Genomic DNA, 22162 nt, shown 5'->3' with positions numbered 1-22162 from the left:
CAGGATCAGGAAACAGTCCTCCATAAAATGCGCAGCACACATCTGAATATTTGGGTTGAACTGTTCTGAAACAGTGTTGTAAATACAACTTAACCACTGATTTCTAGTTGTGTCCTCTTTTGGAAGACCAAACAAAGTGGTTTCGCTTTCACAATGAAACAGTGTCTCCACGACATGATGCCGGTGACAACAATACTACAGCGAGAATCAAAGTTTATGCCTTCTATCTTTGCGTGAACATTTGAGCGGCGTTATGCAAATCTTCCCACCTCGTGATAAAGACATGTGGGGGCGTGATTAAACTAGGCGTTTTAAGGGGGGCGTGGATGAGTCTTAACTTTTATAAAGAATATAAAGTGTTGACGTGTAAAAGAGGTGTAAATGAAAGCTAAAGCTTAGCTGCCATAACTGATGCCTTGAAAGAAAGATAATTAGACTGGTTGTTACCCTCCGTTGCCTCCCTGTTTTCGGTTTTCATTTTGCTCTTAGGTCCTGCAAGTAATAAATTCAGATATAGTGCCAGATAAACCACTGTTATAATCTCACAAGATTTACAACGTACATTATTATGAAATCAATAACCTATAAAAAGCAGTTGGGATGAGCGGGCATAATGATGCCACTGTGTAGGCCTTTTCCCATCTGAAGCGAACCACTCATGAAAACACAAGGCTGGGGAGGCAGATGGCAAGATTTATAGGAGTCATAAAGTTCAAAAATTGACAGGTTCATGTGATGTACATGTAATAGTTGCTTTCACTGGTTTAAGCCTTTATATCAGGGTTTTATTTAATATCTGTGAAATTTCCATTAGCAATGAAACAAACCAGTGCTTTAAAAGTACTGGGTCAAAAGGTGAAAGAATATCATGTGAATTGGTGTTTTTTTTATATGACCAGCTGACATGACTTGAGTTAACACTTATTATTATATATATATATATATATATATATATATATATATATATATATATAAATATATATATATATATATATATATATATATATAGAGAGAGAGAGAGAGAGAGAGAGAGAGAGAGAGAAATTAGTAATATAATAACTAATTTATGTAGGCTTATGAAAAGCAAAGTATGCTATTTTATCACCGCTTCTGTATTTGTTCTTAGCAGATGTGGCAGAGCAGAGCAGCTGCTTGTGGAAAGTCAGCGCTACATGTCCAAGCATCAGAGCGTGTGTATGTGTGTATGTGTGTGTGATCATGTGTGAAATTATAACACCGGGATGTAAACACCACCGAGATGAGAATAACAATGCACTCCCAATAGCACAACTCACTGTATGACTGAGGGGAAACTACACACTGTCATAGATGCAAAACAACTTTGACTGCCTTTTAGACTCATCTATGCAATGCATAAAAACTTCTCAAGCAGTGAATCAATGAGTCCATTCCACTGTTACTCGCATGCTTTGTTTTATTCTGATGAGTTGGCTTAAATTATCATCCTCCAATTTAAATAATTTTAATGATGGTAAATATAAATATATATGGTAAATATATTAATCTATTTACCAAATGATATTCTCCTGTCATTTAGTAATTCTGTCAAACACCTGAAAGTTTCCTCTTTACTTTCTGGTCTTGTCTATCCTCTGTCTCGTTTTATTTTCTTTTAAAACCTAATCTCTGTCCAAGGAAGCGTAGCCGTGGTGCACACTCGTTAAGCGTTTGGCATTTGAAGAACAAAAGCCCCCCACATCCTGAATATAGCAATGGATCAGCCTATAACAAGCCCTGTCGCTAATGGGCTCTAATGAATTCAAAGATATGCAAAACCACGTGAGTCTCTCATTCATATAAGGTGAAACAGAATGAATCATGTTCCCAAAATACATGACCATTAACCTTTCTCAACTTGTCAGGCATTAGAGGATTGACATTTCTCGATTTCTCTCAGGTCAAAAGCACAAAAAGGCGACATGTGCCTCAGCTGCCTGCAGGGACTTCCTTTTGAAAAAGCTTGAACCAAAATTACTTGCTTTTGTTTTTAGGACCCAATATTCTCTGATTTCCCTTACATTTATATCAGTTATTTATACTGGGTATAAAATACTACTATTTTTACTGAAAAAAACCCCAAAAAGGCCCATATTCACGACCTATGAAGTGGAGACCACAATGCTACACCAGTGAATATTCTCAGTGTGGGTTTAATACAGTATATGTCATTTTCTTTATAGAATATGACTATAGCTTTTTTCTTTTCTTTTTCTTTTTCTTTTTTTTTTACCAAAAAGGCATAAGTCGAAATAATTTTTTGCAGTAATCAACATTATGCCACAAATGCTGTTGATTGAGCTTGTACGGAACCTGGGACAGACTATTATGAGCTTTTCAGCAAAATTTAAGCAGTAAAATAATTCTTAAAGACAAGATTATTTAAAAAGCAAAAAAATCTAAAATGTAACAAAAAAAAAAACTTAGTATAACATTTAAAGTGTCAATAGAATATGACCCCAACCTGATGCAAAATATTCCCTTCTCCTAAGAACAAAAAATTCTCTATGACAACTAGCCCTCATCGGTTTGTGACATAATATTGTGAAATATAGGACTCTAAGGCCATTATCTTTATTACGCATTTATATAATCTTTCTACCACCAGACCACTGACCGAAAAAGAACCATGTTTTTCACAATTTGTAACCTGTCACACACATCTGACCATCTGATGTATGTTTCTAGCTTGACATCTTATTGGTCATTTCTCATAATGGTCATATCATGAGAATATAATTGATGATTTGCCGCCTCAGGGATTTCCTTTCAGGTTTACAGCCATATGGACAATGAAAAGGTAAAAAACATGTCCCTGTACAGATCTGTTGCAGAGGGAGGTAATTTGTAGTGAGGAATCCCTGAAGAGAGATTATGGAAGTACTTGTTTTCATGACACACCAGCGACAGATAACAGGTAGCAAGATGAGGAAGGCTTGATCGTCTATTCTCCCATCACTGAACTGTCATCCCTCCAATGATATCCTCAGACAACACTCAAAATCTAACCCTTTCATCTCCACAATGAGCATTCTCTCATCTTTCAGTTGGAGGTGATGCTCATCTGTGGTACAAATATCCCTGAGGCATGCCAAAACCATCTGCCACCAAGAAAATGATGGGAAATACATTTTTCGGTTAAAAAGATCTCTGCAGTCACATCTGGTCTTTAACCTGTGATTGTTGCAATCACTTTTCCTTTACTGTATTTCAAACCTCCTGTTGAGCTCAGAATGAGACACATTGATTGTATAAAACGAGCAATACCTAATAACTGCCTAGAAGCAACATTTTGTATATGTATATATATATATATATATATATATATATATATATCCCCAGAATATCTCTTTATGAGAAAAAGAGGATTCTCAGAAACTAAGTGTTCATATCATAATAAGACTGTTAAATTCAATGTTTCCATCCCCTAGTTAGTAGATCATGGACAGTGGTTCAAACATTCTACATTCATAACTACACCATACCTAGTAAGAACTTGATAAGCTGGTTCAGGTGTTTTTGATTAGGGTTGGAGCTAAAAACTGCAGGACACGGCCCTCCAGGACCGAGTTTGGTGACCCCTGCTCTGTAGGACGAAGAAGGGAAATTATCTCATTCACATATTCAACAGTAGCTCCTCTAGAAACAATCCATTAGCAACAGTAATAACCCTCTTTTTAAGCATCACCCAAAACCCAGAGGAAATCATCACAGTGAAGTTCAAAACAACATTTTTATATATTTTCCTTCCTATGGAGATAAAAACATGGGATAATGCCAACTGTTTTTAGCAAGTGAGCTCAGTATGGGACACCCAAACACTGTTTTCTTATTACATCCTGACATTTTATTCCTCTTATTTGAAGGCTAATGTTATAAAACTGCCAATGAGAAGAAGCACTTGCAGGAGAAAGCTCTTGTAAATCTTAAAGTCACTATAAAACAGAAGTAGTAACACATCTTCCATTCCGTATTACTATGACGTACATCCAAGTGTAACAGATTATCAAAAAATTTAAAGCGGGGACTTGCTTCTATGCATTAGTAGTTGATGGATTTTGAGGTACATTGCACTCAAAGATGGAGATGAACCAGAAGGTACAGTTACATCCTGATAAAATATTCAATATTCTGAAACATAACAAGGTCAGAACATAAATAAAAAAAACAATACTGATTACCTGTTCACAAATAATTTCTATAAAATACATTTAGACAAAAGGGGGAACTTTCATTGCATGCCTTTACACTTTGAGTTCCAATTCACATTAACATTTTTAAGACTTTTGACATTCTAGCAAAGTCCTATCAATTAGGCTACTCAGAATACCTTAGCAACACCCTAACAACCACTCAGAAGAACTTGGCGAGAACCACTCACATTTTCTTCAGAAAACCTTAAGACAGATCTCTAAAATACTATTATTTCTTAATACTTGTAAGGATTTATAGGGCTGTTTTGTTGTCAGTTCATTAAAATGACCTTTCCCTAAACCCCACAGAAACGTAACTACCAAGCTTTCACTTACTGGAAATGTAATCATGTTTTCTTCACTCTCATGCATATTTCATGATGGTGAGGTGCTTTTTGACAGATTTGACAAATAAGTTTCATGACAAACATATAATTCATGGATCAAGACCCTTGCCAGTGCCCAAATTCCCATTTACCAAACTTATTTACAGCATAGTAAAAGGAATCAAACACAACAAATTCCCTATAACTATGAAAAAAATAAGCTAATATTTATAGTACTTATTGTAAAATATAATTTGGTAGACCGCAGTAGCCCTATTAAATTTTAATTGCAATAAAAATGTTTAAACTGGATGAGATGAGGTGAACATCTGAATTCATTTGCAACTGAATGTAATCAGAGATTAATAGAAAGTGGTGTTTCACATGTAACTTGTCAAAAAGTAATTTCCCTATTTCCCTGTCTGATTTACCAGAAGAAAAATCAATTCAAGGAACATTAAGCATTCTTGGGGAAAATGTGTTCTATGACATTACACAAGACATTTCCTGTGTCACAAAAAATGGGTGTCTAGCGTTCGAGTGGTATAAATATGTTTCCATGATTGATGTTTTGAGTTGCTGTTCTCAAGCACTTCTTTGTTTGTGTGTGCTGAGATCAGGCTGGTGTGTGTGCGTGCATTTGTGTGTATGTGCATAAGGCAGACAGTAATGAAATGACAAATTCACAATCTGATTCCTTCTCCTCTCACATAACCATTGACTATGCAAAACTGCTCTCTTGGCATCAAGGATTTCAGTCCTAGCAGTAGATTGCAATATTTGAGACAGGTACAATTCAATTCAATTCAATTCAAGTTTATTTGTAAAGCACTTTTACGATACAAATCATTGCAAAGCAACTTAAAATTAAATTTCGGAAAAATTAATACAAGACGTAGTCAAATTATGAGATGCATTATGTGAATGCTTAAAACAGTATAAGCATGGTGGAGTAGACTCATTTAGACCAATATAATTATTTGGTTTTAGCAAGGTTTCAGTCAAGCAGAGTACATCAAAACTATTATCTGTGATCATTTAATTTAAAATAACTGCTTTGCGGGCAGAGGTGGAAAGAGTACAAAAATATTCTACTCAAGTAAAAGTACCATTACATTAATGAAATTTTACTTAAGTACAAGTAAAAGTACCAGTCTAAAAATCTACTCAAGTAAAAGTAAAAAGTAGCTCATTTAAACTTTACTCAGAGTAAAAATTACTTAGTTACATTTTAACAGTGGGAGGGAGTCAAAATGGGACAGGACAAGAGTGTCAAACTCACTTCCTGGAGGGCCACAGTCCTGCACAGTTTAGATATAACCCTAATTAAACACACCTGATCCAGCTAATCTAATCATTTAGGTTTATTTGAAAACTACATGATATGTGTGCTGGAGCAGGGTTAGAACTAAACTCTGCAGGGCTACGGCCCTCCAGGAACTGAGTTTGACACCCCTGGGATAGGTCTATTAATCTCAAACTAGTTGTTTTTAATTAAAGGAATCAGTTATTTAGAATAATAAAACATTTGGGCTGTTACCAGGCAAATCAGTATCAACAAACTCATCTTTTAATGCAGAGGAAATGAAGAAGATTCATTGGAAGTGGCATTTAGATGTATTACACTGTTTAGTGCAGGACAAGAATGCATTTAACCTGCAGTTACAAATGCATGAATAATGTTTTGATATACAAGACATAAAATGTTGAATACTCATTTGAAATGATAAGAAATTAATTATTTAAAAAAATCAAAAGATACTTTAAATGTGAAATTAAAATGGCCAGTATGTGTCAGCAAGTCACTGTTAATAAGTGAGTCATTGCGATTGAACCGAATCATTTAAACGGTTGATTCATTCAGGAACGAAATACTGTCACGTTGCTCAGAGACGCAAAACTGTGCTTTGGTGGCTGTGTTTGGAATTATTTTCTGTTGTAGAAATAGAGCTAAAAAAGGCAATATGGTGTCTAAAACGCAAGTCTCTTAATTAACTTGTTTACTGAACTGTTATATATATATATATATATATATATATATATATATATATATATATATATATATATATATATATATGTATGTATATATTCATGATGATTTTTGGAGGAAACGATGGCATTCTTTGTGTGATTTTGATTTAATATATGAAATTATATAAATATGTGAATTTTCTGCCCCTATATCTTCAATTTTGTGATCATTCTAAATGCATTTTAGGAGACTGAATCACACAGTGAAAGAACGCACTATAAATGCGCGCGCACATCATTCAAACAAAAATAGCACACTCCTCACCACGGTCTTTTTAGCTAATTTGTGCAAAACCTCTTGCTAAAATGTCAAAGCTTCATTTTAACCACCAATGCAACGATGCAATTATTTAGCTTACCTCTACATTCTTGCGAATGGTTGATGTCTTGTCGAGATTTTATAAGCTGCTAGTTTGGTCTTCCTAGGCAAGTACAGCTTACACTGCATAATAGAGCATACATATGGCCAGGGGTTCACTTCATTTCCTTCGAGTTCAACTTCAGAATATGACGGGGTTTCGTTTTCAGCGGTGTCTGCACCACTAACGCCTGTTTTGTCCGTCTGCATCTTTCTTGTGATTTTAGCGCCAGTTTGCCCTCCCCATAATTTACTGACGTAGTTTCCAGGGAGCGATTTTTTTTTTTTTTTTTAATTTTTTTTACTCAGTAATTAATGTGTTTTAAAATGTAGCGAAGTACAATACTTCAAACAAAATATACTTAAGTAAAAGTACAATTACAGATTTAAAAAATTACTTTAAAAAGTATTAGTACACAAAAAAGCTACTCAATTACAGTAACGCGAGTAAATGTAATTCGTTACTTTCCACCTCTGTTTGCGGGTGATCTAATTTTTATGAGCCCAAACTTTAAAAATAGTTTTTGTTCGTTTATTTAAAATTTTTCTGGTTTAATCACGATAAGATTTTTTTTAGATTCTACATTAAATTAATATTACAGGCTATTTTCAATCTAATTTATGATGTAAATGTAAAGGTTCCATGCATTTATTTTATTATTTTTTGTTGTTATTGTTGATATAAACCTAATCAGGTTAGATGCCATTTTGAATTTTGTGCGGATGAAAACAAAGATGTGGAGGTAATCTTATGGTCTTTACAAATGGCACATCATTTTCACAACTCAAAACTTTGAAACTTCTTTGTGGAGCTCTTGTCTAATGAAATTTCTTTTCTGAAAGACGTTTCATCAGCTGAACAATCGGTGTGTTGTTAAACAACAGTATAATCCATTGAAAACACTGTATTTTAACCCACAGCTTCTTTTTCATTCGTGTCAGAATTTGACTAAGATCTATAGAAAATGTCCACATTTTTAAATGAGTAATAAATAATATCAGAATCATGTACAGTCTCACAATGGCTGTAAGATCATTATTAATAAATGATTAGTCCTGAGCTCTCAGCTGAGAAATTCCTGATGTGATGCACAGAATTATGGATCTGGATATGTGCTTCCCCGTTTGCATCAGCAGTTTGCTCTATTGAAAGTGATCGAGTGATTTGTCAAGTTCATTGGTAAAGAAACTTCTTGATGATTAATCTATGGAGAACAAAGGAAATTTGACTTTTACTCATATTTGTTTTTTATTCAATATCTGATTTTGCATGTGCCCACACTGTGGCCTTGATTTCAGGATGTGCTATATTGGCAGAAGATCTAAATACAATGTGAGTGAAAAGCCGAAATATTATTGATTTAAAATGCCCAACCAGAGAAACAAGTCAATATTTTTGCAGTTAAACAAGCACCACGGTCTGAGGAGAGGTGGAGGAAGGAGGAATGGAGAGAGAATTCAACAATGATCAAATATTGATTCAAAAGTAAGATAGTATTGACACTTAGTAAACTGTCATTATTAGTCTAGTTATCTTAAGTTACAAATTGCTTTTTTATGTGGAAAAATCAGTAAGGACGGTCTAGAGGTTTCAGACTTGACATCAGCCAGGGCTGCCCAGCAGATAAAAAGGACAAAGGATAAAGAATAATTCACCTCAATAAGTTCTGTCATCGGTTACTCAAGTTCATGTTGTTCCAAACCTGTATTACTTTCTTCTGTGAGCGCAAATGAATGCACTCATGTAGCACAATATTACGCAATGTTCAAAAGAGACTTAATTTTAATTAAAACTATCATCCTTTACACAACACACACACACGTGCAACACATAACATACACAGTTATGCATTCATTTACCTTGACTTCATGCTCACACTCCCTTCTCCTGTTGGGTTGGTAGAAGCTTGTTTGGGTTGGTAAAAGCACATGTTGGTGAGACAGCTGGCATACTGTACGTCTGGACAAACGGTCACGACCAGTCTCACCCATCCTCCCCACAGGGCCTCCAGCCGAATAGCAACACAGAGGGTCAGACTGTGTTTGCTTGACAAATCTGACCATATCAATCAACAGAGAGATAGTCTTATACTCACCAAGACATTTGATAAAAATATTGAAATACTATTTACTTTTAAAACAACTGTTTTTAACCCTATTTTACGGAAGTTTATTCCTGCAATGGAATACAAATATTAAAAAAAAGGTAATTGGGAATTTGTTTCTCACAATTGTGAGTTTAAACTTGAGTTCACTTGCTAGTGAGTTGACCTTGCTAACAGAGTTCGGTTAATAGTTAGCTTATGTGTGTATGCTAAGCTCACACCGATCGGTTCCGTTTCCTATGTTTGTTTTCAGCTGGAAATATTCTTGACAAAGAGCAAGATAACATTTGAACCATCTGAACTCAGTGAAGTAGAATAAATGAGTAATCACTTTTCTGTCCCTGTGGTCAGTCTATGCTATGTGTGATGAGGACATCATTTAACTGTTACATAATTTAACATCTGGGTATGTTACTCATTGACAAGAACTACCTTGGACCCCTGGCACAAAAAAGAGCCATGATACTGAGCTGTAAATACATTTACAAAAACAGTCATTATTTAGTAATTTTGTGAAAAACAAGTTAGGTATTTTGCTTAACTGTGCTTTCTGATATAATATTCAGATTAGGTTATTTTCTGTATTACAGTAAGTTATCAGCTCAATATCTCTGTGTAGAAATGATGTCTCAGACACTGCTGTAAATGCATCAGTGTATTAAGATTTCGAGTTGCACTGCTCCAGTACTGAGTGTGCCAATCCTTTTCCAAGCCAGTATAAAAGCATTGGCGATTTATAATGGACCCTGAGGCTCTAAGCTATTATGTATTCAGTAATGGCACAGCTCAGCAAAGTGCACAAACATGTAAACATGTTTCCTATTTACCATACTATAAGTCACTCTGCCCCTTCTAACAGTCTTATTGACTGGTGTGGGTAGACAATGTGTTTTCATTATTTTTTTCAAGCTATGGTCATTGTACAGCTTCTACAAAGCAAAATATTTGACAATTCATTGGGAAAAAAAATCTATTCTATTGATTTAAAATGGAAAATGTAATTCTATTGATGTAGCAGAAATTGAAAATTTACTGGGAAATGTATTCTTATTTTTGTGTGTGTGTGTCTGAAGGTAAAGTTTCAAAGGGGAGTCATATAATTTCTTAGACAAATATGGAGATTTCCCACTATAAATTTTACGCAGCCAATGAGACAAGACCTTAAAGTCCTTTGAGAGGTTATTCTGTCTCTCTCTTTTTCTCTCTCTTATCTGTTCTGATAAGACAAGTACACACGTTTTCCCATTTTCCAGGTGCTATCAGCCAGTGACTACCTTTGACTGAGATCATGCACACCAAGGAAAACTCATGGTAAATTTTAGTTTTATGTCATTGTTATAATTTACATAAAGGTCAATGTATAAAGCAATTATTATTTAAAACTTTACAGATGAAAAAGTATTTTTACATTTACTGTTTACTGAGCTAAAAGAGTCAGTATAGATAATGTAATTTTAATTCACAGCTGTTATCTTAGATCTCTTATGCATTTAATCAAATCTGTAATGGTCAATAAAAATATATCAGGCCTGACAAACACAGCTGAGTCACAATATTGAGCAGAATTATCTTTAAATGAGATGCAAATTACATGGAGCCTTGAAAATTGCATGCTGTAAATTTGCATTTTGGACTCTTCAAAACTCCATTCAGAAACTCTGAATGTTTCCACTATTTGCATTTTCATGCACTGTCTTCTTAGCTTTTACTTATTCAGCTGTATCTATTCAACCACATTATGTCAGGTTTATATTTTCAGATTTTTGCAACCAGCCAATTTTCAAATATCAATAGAGTCTCTGAGGTTTCATTCATATTAGTTAATTTCCGGTGTGATTTATATGGCATTAGATTTTCATAACTGACTGGAAATCTTGAGACATAATAAAAATGATGTGGTCTTCTACAGTACAGTTATTTTGAGCTGTCAAAGTAGAGCTTCATTGTTTATATATTAATGTGAAGGTCTTTTCTGTACTTCTGTATTGTGTACTGATATCTGATCACAAATCCTATTTTTTTATATAAAAGAATAATAATAATTATTATTATTATTAATCTGTATTTTTCTTGTTTTCCAGTAAATATATATTTATTTTTTTCTTTTATTATACTTAAAGAAAAACAAGGAAAAATAATTAAATTAAATAATTACATTTTGTCAAATTTATGCTTAAGGGAAAGAAATATATGCTTAAGGAACATGAAACAAACTTAATTCATAAGATCTTAAAGGGGTCATATGATGTGATTTAAATTATTTCGTTCTCTTTGGAGTGTTACAAGCTCTTGGTGCATAAAGAAGATATGTTAAGTTGCAAAGACTAAAGTCTCAAACGCAAACAGATATTCTTTATCAAAGTTAAGACTCTGCCACGCCCCCCTAAAACAGCTCATTCAAGCACGCCCCCACATGTCTACGTCACTATGTGGAAATATTTGCGTAATGCTGCCAAAATGGTCACACAAAGAAAAAAGGCGTGATTTCAGAAACCGCAGTTAGTGTTGAAGCAGCAATGTCAGGGAGATGCTGTGTGTATCTAGGCAAAAGCACTTTATTTGGCTTTCCTAAAGTAGATGCATTTAGGAATCTTTACAAGAAAACAGCAACCCATTTTATGGATGACCGTTTCGTGAACTTAGGAGAGGAGGTAATTCTGACTTTGCTAAGACAATCTGGCACTTCTGATTCAGCTACTGTAAGTATGAATTATTATTAGTTTAAGTATTTGCTATTGAATGTTCAAATGCTAAGTTTTGCGCGTTGTGTGTGTGTGTGGGTGTGTGAGAGCTCATGTGTGTGTGTGATTGAGAGAGAGAGAGAGAGAGAGAAAGAAAGAGACAAGGTCACTCACAGTGGAATCAGATGTCTTACCAATCCGAGGCTTGTGTACTGCAAACACATACAAGCTTCATCACTGTGTCTGTCACATGACTCTGTTCCCCTTTCGGGCTTGAACTGATAGTAAAACTAAGGATATTAACTGTCTTTACATTTATTTTGAAAGATGAAGCTCGCGGTTATGAAAAGGGGTGTTACATTTCCGACAAGTGCTTGTGGTGATCAGCCAATCACAATGCACTGGGTCAGTTGGCCAATTAGAGCAGACTGCACTTGTCGGAAAAAGGGACTTTGTAGAAAACGAAGTTTGTGAGAGAGCTGTGGCATAGAGGACCTACAATAATGTATAGTATTTGAAAAATTATGTGTTTTTCTAACATTAAAGCATGTCAGCATATTCTGTTACATTAAATACACAAAATAATGATCTTTAAAAAAGTATCATATTTTAATATTAATATTATTCAATGCTATTAAAGTAAACTTTGATTTGTATCTTGTTCTAATGAATATTTATTTATTTATTCTAAAAACAACATTAACAAATATATTGTTTTCAAATGATCTGGGATTCCACAAATTAAATATAATATGAATACAATATGAATATATTGTTTTTTGTGTTAACATTTAAAAATAAACCAGTTAATAATTGATTATCTTGATGCTTTGAATTTATTGTGATGTTGAGTTTGCAGTTTGAAAGATTGTCATGTTTCTCATTGTTAGCACTGACTAATAATCAGAAGACTCTATATTGCCACTTAGCCTCTTATCTGACATAATTTGAGCAGTTATCAATGTGACCTGTTCTAATATATCTGACCATCATTCTTTCTTTCTCTTGACTCAGCTGCTGTTCCTTTGATGACTGCAAACTGACTACAGAATGGCTGCTGAGCCGGACGAGACACAGACCAAAGATAGCTATCGTGTGCGGCTCTGGACTGGGACTTCTCGCAGACAGTGTCTCAAATAAACAGACCTTCCGCTATGAGGACATTCCTAATTTCCCCGTCAGCACAGGTAATTGATCCATGGAAACGTATCAGAGCCGAACTGGAGGAACGGTTTACACCAATTTCAATTTTCTTTCTTTCTTTCTTTCTTTCTTTCTTTCTTTCTTGTTTTTTGTTGTAGTTGTTAATTTACACAGTGTGGTCATTTCAGTCAGCATGTTGGGCCATTAAAAAAGCCGCTAGCTGATACAGGAGTTGTTGCTCATGCAGGGAGCGAATCTGAAAGCAAGAGGTTTTTTATCTGTCCCTCATTGTATTGTATGGTTAACAAATTATGTCCAGCTCCTGCTAATGTGAGCTATAAAATGAATAACTACTGCCTATGAATAAAATATCATGACTGGAGCAAAAATAGGCTCTAATATCTGCCACAGGGAGTTCATACTATGATGTCTTGGACAGGTTTAAATATTTATACAGCGAGGTGAATAATCTTGAGAAGCATTCTGAAGAATCACATGATATTTGCACCACCTGTAGTAGGTGTGTGTGTGTGTGTGTACTTGAATGATGGCTGAAGAATAAGAGCACTTGTAATTAAGGGAAAGCATAATAAGGGTCTTAGAATCCATTTGTGTTGTCCTTTTTCTAATCCACTTCATAATTTAAATTAGCTGGTTTATGAAGACCAACAGAGAAATGACTGACAGGTTGAATAATGAGAACTATGGATGCTTTGTGCTCAGTGCTCATTTTTTAAATAATAAATTCTTCACATTGCACATTGCATCATTCATATAAATCACCAATTGTCAAATCAAAATCAAATCACTTTAGTGTCACTATACACCATATAGATGTAAAAACTTAAATTCTTGAAACTGTGGCCTATCAACAAATTAACTTATGTAGTGACATGTAGTGACAAATATATACCCATGTGTAACTGCAACAGTTTAAAAAAATAGCATTTTAACGTGATTATATTAGAATTATATATTATATAGATAGATGGATGGATGGATTGGATGGATGGATTGGATGGATGGATGGATGGATGGATGGATGGATGGATGGATGGATGGATGGATGGATGGATGGATAGATAGATAGATAGATAGATAGATAGATAGATAGATAGATAGATAGATAGATAGATAGATAGATAGATAGATAGATAGATAGATACTTTACTTATTTCTCATTAAACCAAATTTAGATATTTCACTCAGAACTTTTCTCATTAAACTCATTTATTTTTCAGGCAGCATGCACTGAAATGTTCATTTGCTCATTCCTTTTTACATTGTTGCAGGAAATAAATTTCACGGGGATTGTAATAACCTACCTCTCTGAGTAAGTTTTTTTTTTCTCAGAGTCATTCGTCAATGCTCATGCAAGAAAAGAGGAATCGGTCCCTGGAAAAACAGAGCCATTATTCCAGTAGAACCTCATTACGCTGCAGGTTTTAGGGCCAAAAACATCTCATCATCCAAAATTCAAGGTTATATTTACATAAGCTCCAATTGACTTGTCTCAGTTGGCTTATTTCCATGTCAAAGTAAGTTTGTGAAGCCACTAACAAACTGCAGCCCCCTATTTGCTCATCAATGTAGAAAATGTTTGCTCCACCTGTTTGCACACTAATGATACTCAATCAGTCACACTAATGCCATCCTTGATGACATGAGCAGTCATCCCAAAGCAGCAGATATCAACTTTTCCGATGTTGAATGAGCAAAGTGAACATGCAAATGCAAATTAATGAACTTTGAAATACAGCCAAGCCAGCAGGATCTCTGAGGCTTGGGATCAGTCATTAGTCATTTAACGTTACATTATAGAAAAGGATTAGATGGCTTCTGTTATCAATGGCAGCATCTGACCCTGTATTTACTTATTACAGAGAGGTTATGCATTAGATGAATAACCCCTTAGGTAGACGCAATATATTAGGGAGACAGCAAAGACTAAATACTTTACAGCAGCAGGTTCTTAATCAGGTAAAGACAGCTTTAGAGCCCAATACAGTGCATTTTATCATCAAACTGCTTCATACATCACATGATGCCATAAAGCAAATCAATATAAAAGTGTCAAGGGGAAATATTTACAGATTAAATGTATTAGTGTTACTTGGTATTCGTGTCATGACATTTTTTCCTCATGGTGGTATCTTAGGACTTAATCATGTACTTCAATTACAATTTTTATATATTTTATCATACAAATACCTGTAATACAATTGTACATAAAATATAGTATATACAATTTATATTGTTTTTTTACCATATGTATTGCATATATTGGTTTATACCATATTTACCATATGTTTGTATTTTTATGGATAGTTCCTGGTCATGAAGGGTGCCTGGTGTTTGGTCAAATCAAAGGCAAGTCATGTGTCTTTATGCAAGGAAGGTTTCATCTCTACGAGGGTTACTCATTGTGTAAGGTGAGCTCCAATAAATGGTTTGATGCCTCTGTTGCAGGTAATTCCACAGCTTCGACTGTTCAACCTTATCTTGCCTTATGATAGGCTTCTAAGATGCATCCATTTATAATGCTTACAAACTCAGTGGCTTCTTTACTTGAAGTAAAATCTATTTCACAAACCCCATTTTGGGGGCATCGGTGTCTCAACATATTGTGCCGTATGTTTCAAGAAGCGGCCTAGCTTCTCTTTGAATCACCTCAAGGACAAGTGAACTTATTGTAAACTGCGCCTATTTGTAAAAACAGAAAAGAGTTGTGTATGGGCGATTAACTTTATCTGTCACAATCAGGAGCCACACCACATGAATACAGAGGCTGAATGCTGAGAATGCAGGTGCGAAGAAGAAATTATCTGAACACTGCTGCTGTCAATCTCATATCAAAGCAGTTCATTGACAACATTCAGTTTACTTGTAATCCATTTTAACCAACCGCGGACCTTATTTTCTGTTTTGTTTTCATTTAAAAAGGAACTGCATTCCTTAGCATGTTAACAATGAAAATTATTATATTAATTGTGAATACATTTTCAAATCAGTTGAAAGTCTTGGTTAATTTACCGGTTTTCCATGTTAATATACACCAGAGTTCAACTAAGCAGCATGAATTATGTGAGTTCTTGGCTTTCTCTCCATCAAAGTCTGTCCAGGGGAATAATTTATCTGTTGCAAATGGGGCCAGAAAGCCATTTTTTAATGAATTACAGAGGAATCTACAATCTCTTGCCCTGGGGTGGGACTGGCACTGTAATTGCAGCCCTGTCAACATGAGACAATGCATTACAATCAGTTGTCATGGCCACATGCCCTCTACAGCCAGTCAAGAGCTTTACACTGGTAATATGCTGCTAGGGCATTAAATCCATAAACACCCTGTATTAGCAAACTCCAGCCTTTCAAAACACTATTTTGTATTTAATGTCTTAATAGCTGTGGCACATAAAACACACTGACACTGCATCCCATTACCCGTCCTAAACAGGATGCAAGAATACACTTAGTGATTCTCAGATCTTAACAGGCAAATGTTGAAAATAGTGTTTTTTGTTATATTTTCACCCATTAATAAATAACTAATTAGCATTGCTAGTGCAACTTCCTAACATTTGTCTGACAAGTACATGCGTTTTTAATTGACTTTTTGCATTTAAAAAGACAAATATTGTGTGGACGAACCTGCCAAATATTTTTTTTTAATTGGGATCCTAAAAGTAAAGTATTGAAAGGTTATGAATTTAGCTTGATGCTAATAATAATATGCATTTTAGAACTATTTATATGTTTATTCATATTTTGAATTAGCTTTATCTTTCATATTCCCAGTTATTATATTTTATATAGTGAAAGTGAAAAGTGAAAGTGACATATGGCCAAATATGGTGACCCATACTCAGAATTCGTGCTCTGCTTTTAACCCATCCAAAGTGCACACACACAGCAGTGAACACGCACCCGGAGCAGTGGGCAGCCATTTATGCTGCGGCGCCCGGGGAGCACTTGGGGGTTCAGTGCCTTGCTCAAGGGCACCTAAGTCGTGGTATTGAAGGTGGAGAGAGCACTGTACATGCACTCCCCCCACCTACAATTCCTGCCGGCCCAAGACTCAAACTCACAACCCTTCGATTGTGAGTCCGACTCTCTAACCATTAGGCCATGACTTCCCATAGTTACTAATTATATTTAATATATACTTCAGTCTTTAGCAATTTTGTTATGAGCTTTTGTAATATTCGTTTATTCATTTTAAAAAAAATTGTATGTATTTATTGTTAGAAATTATGATGCGATTTCAGTTTTTCCTTTCTCTTTGGAGTGTTTCAAGCTCTTTGTGCATAAAGAAGATCTGTAAAGTTGCAAAGACTAAAGTGTCAAATCCAAAGAAATATTCTTTATAAAAGTTAAGACTTGTCCACACGCTCCTAAAACGGCTCGTTCAAACAAGCCCCCACATCTTGTTTGCGCAAAAGCTGAAATTTTGAAGCTCCTCATATAATAAGCAGGAGCTCGACCAATCTGGTTATTCAATCCTTTGTCAAACTGTGACAGCTTGTTTGTAAATGTACCTTCAGTCCACTGTTCATTTCCCTTTAGCTGACTCATATCTGTGAGTCACTGTGCAAATCTATGCCAACTCCCTGTGCCCTAAAAGTGCACCCGACTCATTTCATTTACAGTTTAACTTGCTTTCACATTTGCCCTTGGTAACACAAACAGTTATTATGGCTTGCTTCAGTGATCTCTTTGTTATGGAGAGATGTGCCGTGGAGGGTAATTGGACAGTGGAGCTTGTTTAGGTCTTTAAATGACCTCTGTTTCTCTGCAGCAAGTAAAGCAGCTTTATGGTGTTCAGATGCATTTAGAGGGCTTGTTTAAACTGTTAAGGGGACGTTGACCCAAACTGTAAAAAACGCAGACACATATTTAAACGTCACAATCGGGTCTCATCTCTCATGTCTCGTTCTAAAAATGCAGTGTAAGTTAAAAGAATTTCAGTTATACAAGTAAAAAAATTAATAATTTCAACTCATCAATATTTAATGTGTACACAATGTGTATATTTATTTATTTAATAATGTATGATTGTGAAATATTCTTGCTTATTTTTCACTAAACCATGTTCAGTTTAAACAGACGGTGATTATTTCGATTGTCGGATTGCTATTTATTTAAGCACTATTTTGGCACAATTTACATTGCTTGCAGAAATCAGGCATAATAGAATTTCTGTAATTTTCTCATATCTAATGTGCATAAATCAATGAATCTAGTGCTAAATGACTACAGATGCTATCAGTGAGCGAGCGCAATTCATTCTTAGTGAATTCCTCCCTTCTTGTCTGTATGAAATTGAAATGTATGCCAATTCATGACACAGTGCCAAGAAACAAAATTGTCTTATAGACATATTTTCATTACTCCTTAATAGTGCACATTTATCAAGCTGCTGGTGACAGGTAATCAACGGACCATCTATAGACCTATAATGCAACACCTAGACCAATTCTTCCAGGAGAGTTAAAGACTGAAGCGATCTGATCTCTGAGAGTTCCGCAAAGAAGTCAGCTTTGATTTAGAGGGTATCAAATTGGGGCGTATTTTCCTAGGTCCACCCCGGTGACCCATCTGTGTATAGCTGTAATGGGTCGTGCTGCTCGAGGCAGCCCCGGATGTCCTCCCTGGTTCATCAGCTGGAGAGCAGGCTGACAGACTGTGACATCCCTATTGAGCTGAGCTGTACTGAGCCCGCAAGTTCATTATTCATCCCCTGCCTGCACTGACACCTCCCTTAATGGCTCCCTGCTTTACAATCCTATATCTATCCCATTTAGAATCACCAAAGCTTATTTAATACCTGCCTACAACTATGAGACACCGTGAAAACCCATTGTACAATTAGGCCTGTGCATGTTGTCATATCCACATGGTCTTCTGCCATTTTTCCAGTCAAAAAAAAAAAATAATAATAATAACAATATATCTATATATATATCTATCTATATCTATATATATATATATATATATATATATATATATATATATATATATACATATATATATATACATATATATATATATATACATATATATATATATATATATACATATATATATATATATATATACATATAAATATATACATATATATATATATATACATATATATATATATATACATATATATATATATATATACATATATATATATATACATATATATATATACATATATATATATATATATATATATATATATATATATATTATATATATATATATATATATATATATATATATATATATATATATATATATATATATTGTTACAAACAAATGTCATGTATATAAATAAATGTTGGTCCAGGGACATTTAAGACCATTTTGGCACCATAATTGAGATCCTAACTGAGAAGTAAATACATTTTGAAGTCAATTAGATTAATATATTTAAGAACTAATAAAACAACCCACATTCATTCATTCATTATGTGAACTAAGTCAAAATTTAAATAATATTTCTAGTATATTCATGAATAATGACACGATTATTCAAAATATTCCTGGACAAAACTTTTCAAAATATCTTTGCTGCCAACAGAACAGAATCGCATAAGGGTTTGGAATAACTTGAGAATGAGTAAATGATGACAAAATTTTAATTCTGGGTTAACTAACCCTTTGGATGCTCATTGGCGACCCCTTCAGATGTTGGTGCCCCATGGTGACTGCTTGGTTCATCTTGTCAATGGCCCCGTGTTGGCCCCTTGTTTTGCTTTATTTCTGTACTTTTGATTCTTTTCTTGTCCAAATTTGAGAAGATACAGAAACCGCACATACCTGCTATTTTTACATCTTTGTCTTCCATATATTCCATTAAATATGTCTGAACCTGAGAGGCAATGGCTTATTAAGAATCATTAATTTAATAATTTGATGGTTTAGTCAGAGACGTTCTGTGCTGTAAGTAACATCTTGTATTTTCTGTGGGAATTTTTCCAGGTCACGTTCCCTGTGCGGATCTTTAAACTGATGGGTGTGGAGACTATTGCTGTGACAAATGCCTCGGGAGGTCTTTGTCAGGATTTCAAAGTGGGAGACATCATGGTTATTAAAGACCATATCAACTTGCCAGGGTTTGCTGGACAGCACCCACTGTGTGGACCCAATGATGAACGGTATGCAGATAAGGGACAGAAAACGGCAGAATAAAATGTGAATAAAAGTGTGAAATATTTGACAGTACTATTTTCCGTTTTATGGAAAAGATGGTGCATTTTTTTCAATCTCTTCCTCAGATTTGGGATCCGGTTTCCTAGCATGTCTGACGCATACAGCAAAGACCTGAGGAAACTTGTTTTGGACATCACTGCTGAGCTGGGCTACTCTAATTTTGTGCGTGAGGGTGTCTACTGTATGGTTAGTGGACCAAACTTTGAGACCATCGCTGAGGCACGCATGCTACACATCTTGGGGAGCGACTCTGTTGGTATGGACAATCACAGTACACAAGGAAAAAAGTGGCAAAAACACATAATTTTTTTTTAAGAGAAACAGGATTGTGTGTTAATTGTTTTAATTTGATTACTTTACTGCATACAATAGACTAAATGAAATAGACTGAAACACTTCCGCTGCAGTGTGATGCAGTGTTGTTATTGTTATCTAAATTAACATTTTACTAAGCATTTTTATTTAATTGAAATTTAATTAGACAATGTGCCTAATAATTCAATAACTGAAATAAGTAAATAAAGAAATTAAGAAATAAAATGACAAAAGCACAAAAAAAACAATTACAGAAACTAAAATTTCATATATAAATCAGTAAATTCTATAGTAGTATGTACAATAAATAAATGAATCAGAGCAGTGTATACTGAGTTCTTCATTGCTGTATCAGATGTCCTCTCTCTGAGGAGTTGGAGTGTTTAACTTGCTTTTTTCTTATCTGTGTGTAGTGCTTCTCCTTTAATTGGTATTTCATGAAAATTATAGCTGGTTAATAATAATGTGCCATATTAGCAGAGGGGACCTGCAATGTTAACTAATGGAGGTTAGGCCCACCTGAAGGGCCAGAGTAACCCACTTCAATCAATGTGATTAGGTTAATCAGTGATCTTAATAACTCTCTTAACCATATGATTGGCATAAACTATACTCACTGCTGGCCCTCAGTGAGCTGGATGATGTCTTAGATAATTGGGATTTGTTTACCAAACAGCAGCACCGTGGGGTACATGCTAAGTGGGCCCCCTGGCTAGACCGGTCAGTGACTGGCCCATTTCGGTCCTTCTTCCTGTGTATCCATCAAGACCCCAATAGTCCTCATTAAGTATTACGTGAGACCCAGACCCGGTCTGCTTTATTAATGAATCACCTACTGTGCCATAACAGAGATGACTGCCATTTAATTAAGAGTCTTTTTCTCTTTCTCTTTTCCTCCTGCTGCCCTCTCAGGCATGAGCACGGTTCCTGAGGTGACTGTAGCCAAGCATTGCGGACTGCGGGTCCTGGGTCTCTCACTCATAACTAACAAGGTTTCTCTGGACTACAGCCACGAGGAGAAAGTGAATCACGAGGAGGTGCTGCAGATCAGCAAGATGAGAGCTGAGATGCTCCATAACGTGCTCATTACCTTCATCGCTCGCTCTCACCAAGTGGAGACCATCAACAACAGCAACAGCATCTACTCAAATGCCATGTAGTTTCAATCAGTCCAGCTGAAATGAAGGCACTGTGGAAGTCATGTGAATGTACACTACAGATCTTAAAAGCTCCATGTTATGCTTAGCCTTTTTTATCTGGATGGTTGATCACTTCCAATGTTAGACCTTACTGTACCTTTTATTTACATTGTAAATAAATCTCCCTTGAAATGACGAGATGAAAAACATTTGACAGCTCACTTGGAACATGTATTTAAGAGTCTGAAACTGAAAAATCTACACTATAAGAAAAGTACCATGTTGATATAAAGAAATTATATTTAATTTTCACAGGTGTTTTGAGTTAGGCATTGTGTTGTGTTTTAAGGTTTACATTTACAGCTATGCTTTTATTCATTTTATTCAAAGTGACTTAAACTGTATTCAGAGTTCACCTTTAAAAAAAAAAAGTCCTTGCTTTTCCTGAAAATGAAACCCATAATCTTGGTGTTGTCAGATATGCTCTATTGCTCTTGCTACAGGAAGGCCAGACTTGAAGAAAATGTCTGTATGCTGTATAATGCAATAACAGAAAAGGTACTGGTAATTTTCTGCCAGGACATATTTTTAAAAAGGCACTGCAAAAAATAGCTAGTGGTGATAAATTTTGTATATGTGACAAGATCAACGTT

The 22162-nt window shown here is 35.0% G+C and overlaps 1 protein-coding gene across 1 annotated transcript; it reads left to right on the top strand.

Moving 5' to 3' along the window:
- Window positions 1-10194: 10194 nt before the first annotated feature.
- On the top strand, window positions 10195-21704 carry LOC132103253 (purine nucleoside phosphorylase-like). The gene is made up of 6 exons (XM_059508205.1): window positions 10195-10342; window positions 12727-12899; window positions 15184-15287; window positions 19825-20000; window positions 20121-20311; window positions 21283-21704. The coding sequence occupies exons 1-6, from the start codon at window positions 10320-10322 to the stop codon at window positions 21528-21530; spliced, it is 915 nt and encodes a 304-aa protein (XP_059364188.1). The 5' UTR covers window positions 10195-10319; the 3' UTR covers window positions 21531-21704.
- Window positions 21705-22162: the final 458 nt, after the last annotated feature.

The sequence above is a fragment of the Carassius carassius genome, chromosome 24, assembly GCF_963082965.1.
Source record: "Carassius carassius chromosome 24, fCarCar2.1, whole genome shotgun sequence".
Taxonomy (NCBI): domain Eukaryota; kingdom Metazoa; phylum Chordata; class Actinopteri; order Cypriniformes; family Cyprinidae; genus Carassius; species Carassius carassius.
This window is presented reverse-complemented; position numbering and strand designations above follow the sequence as displayed.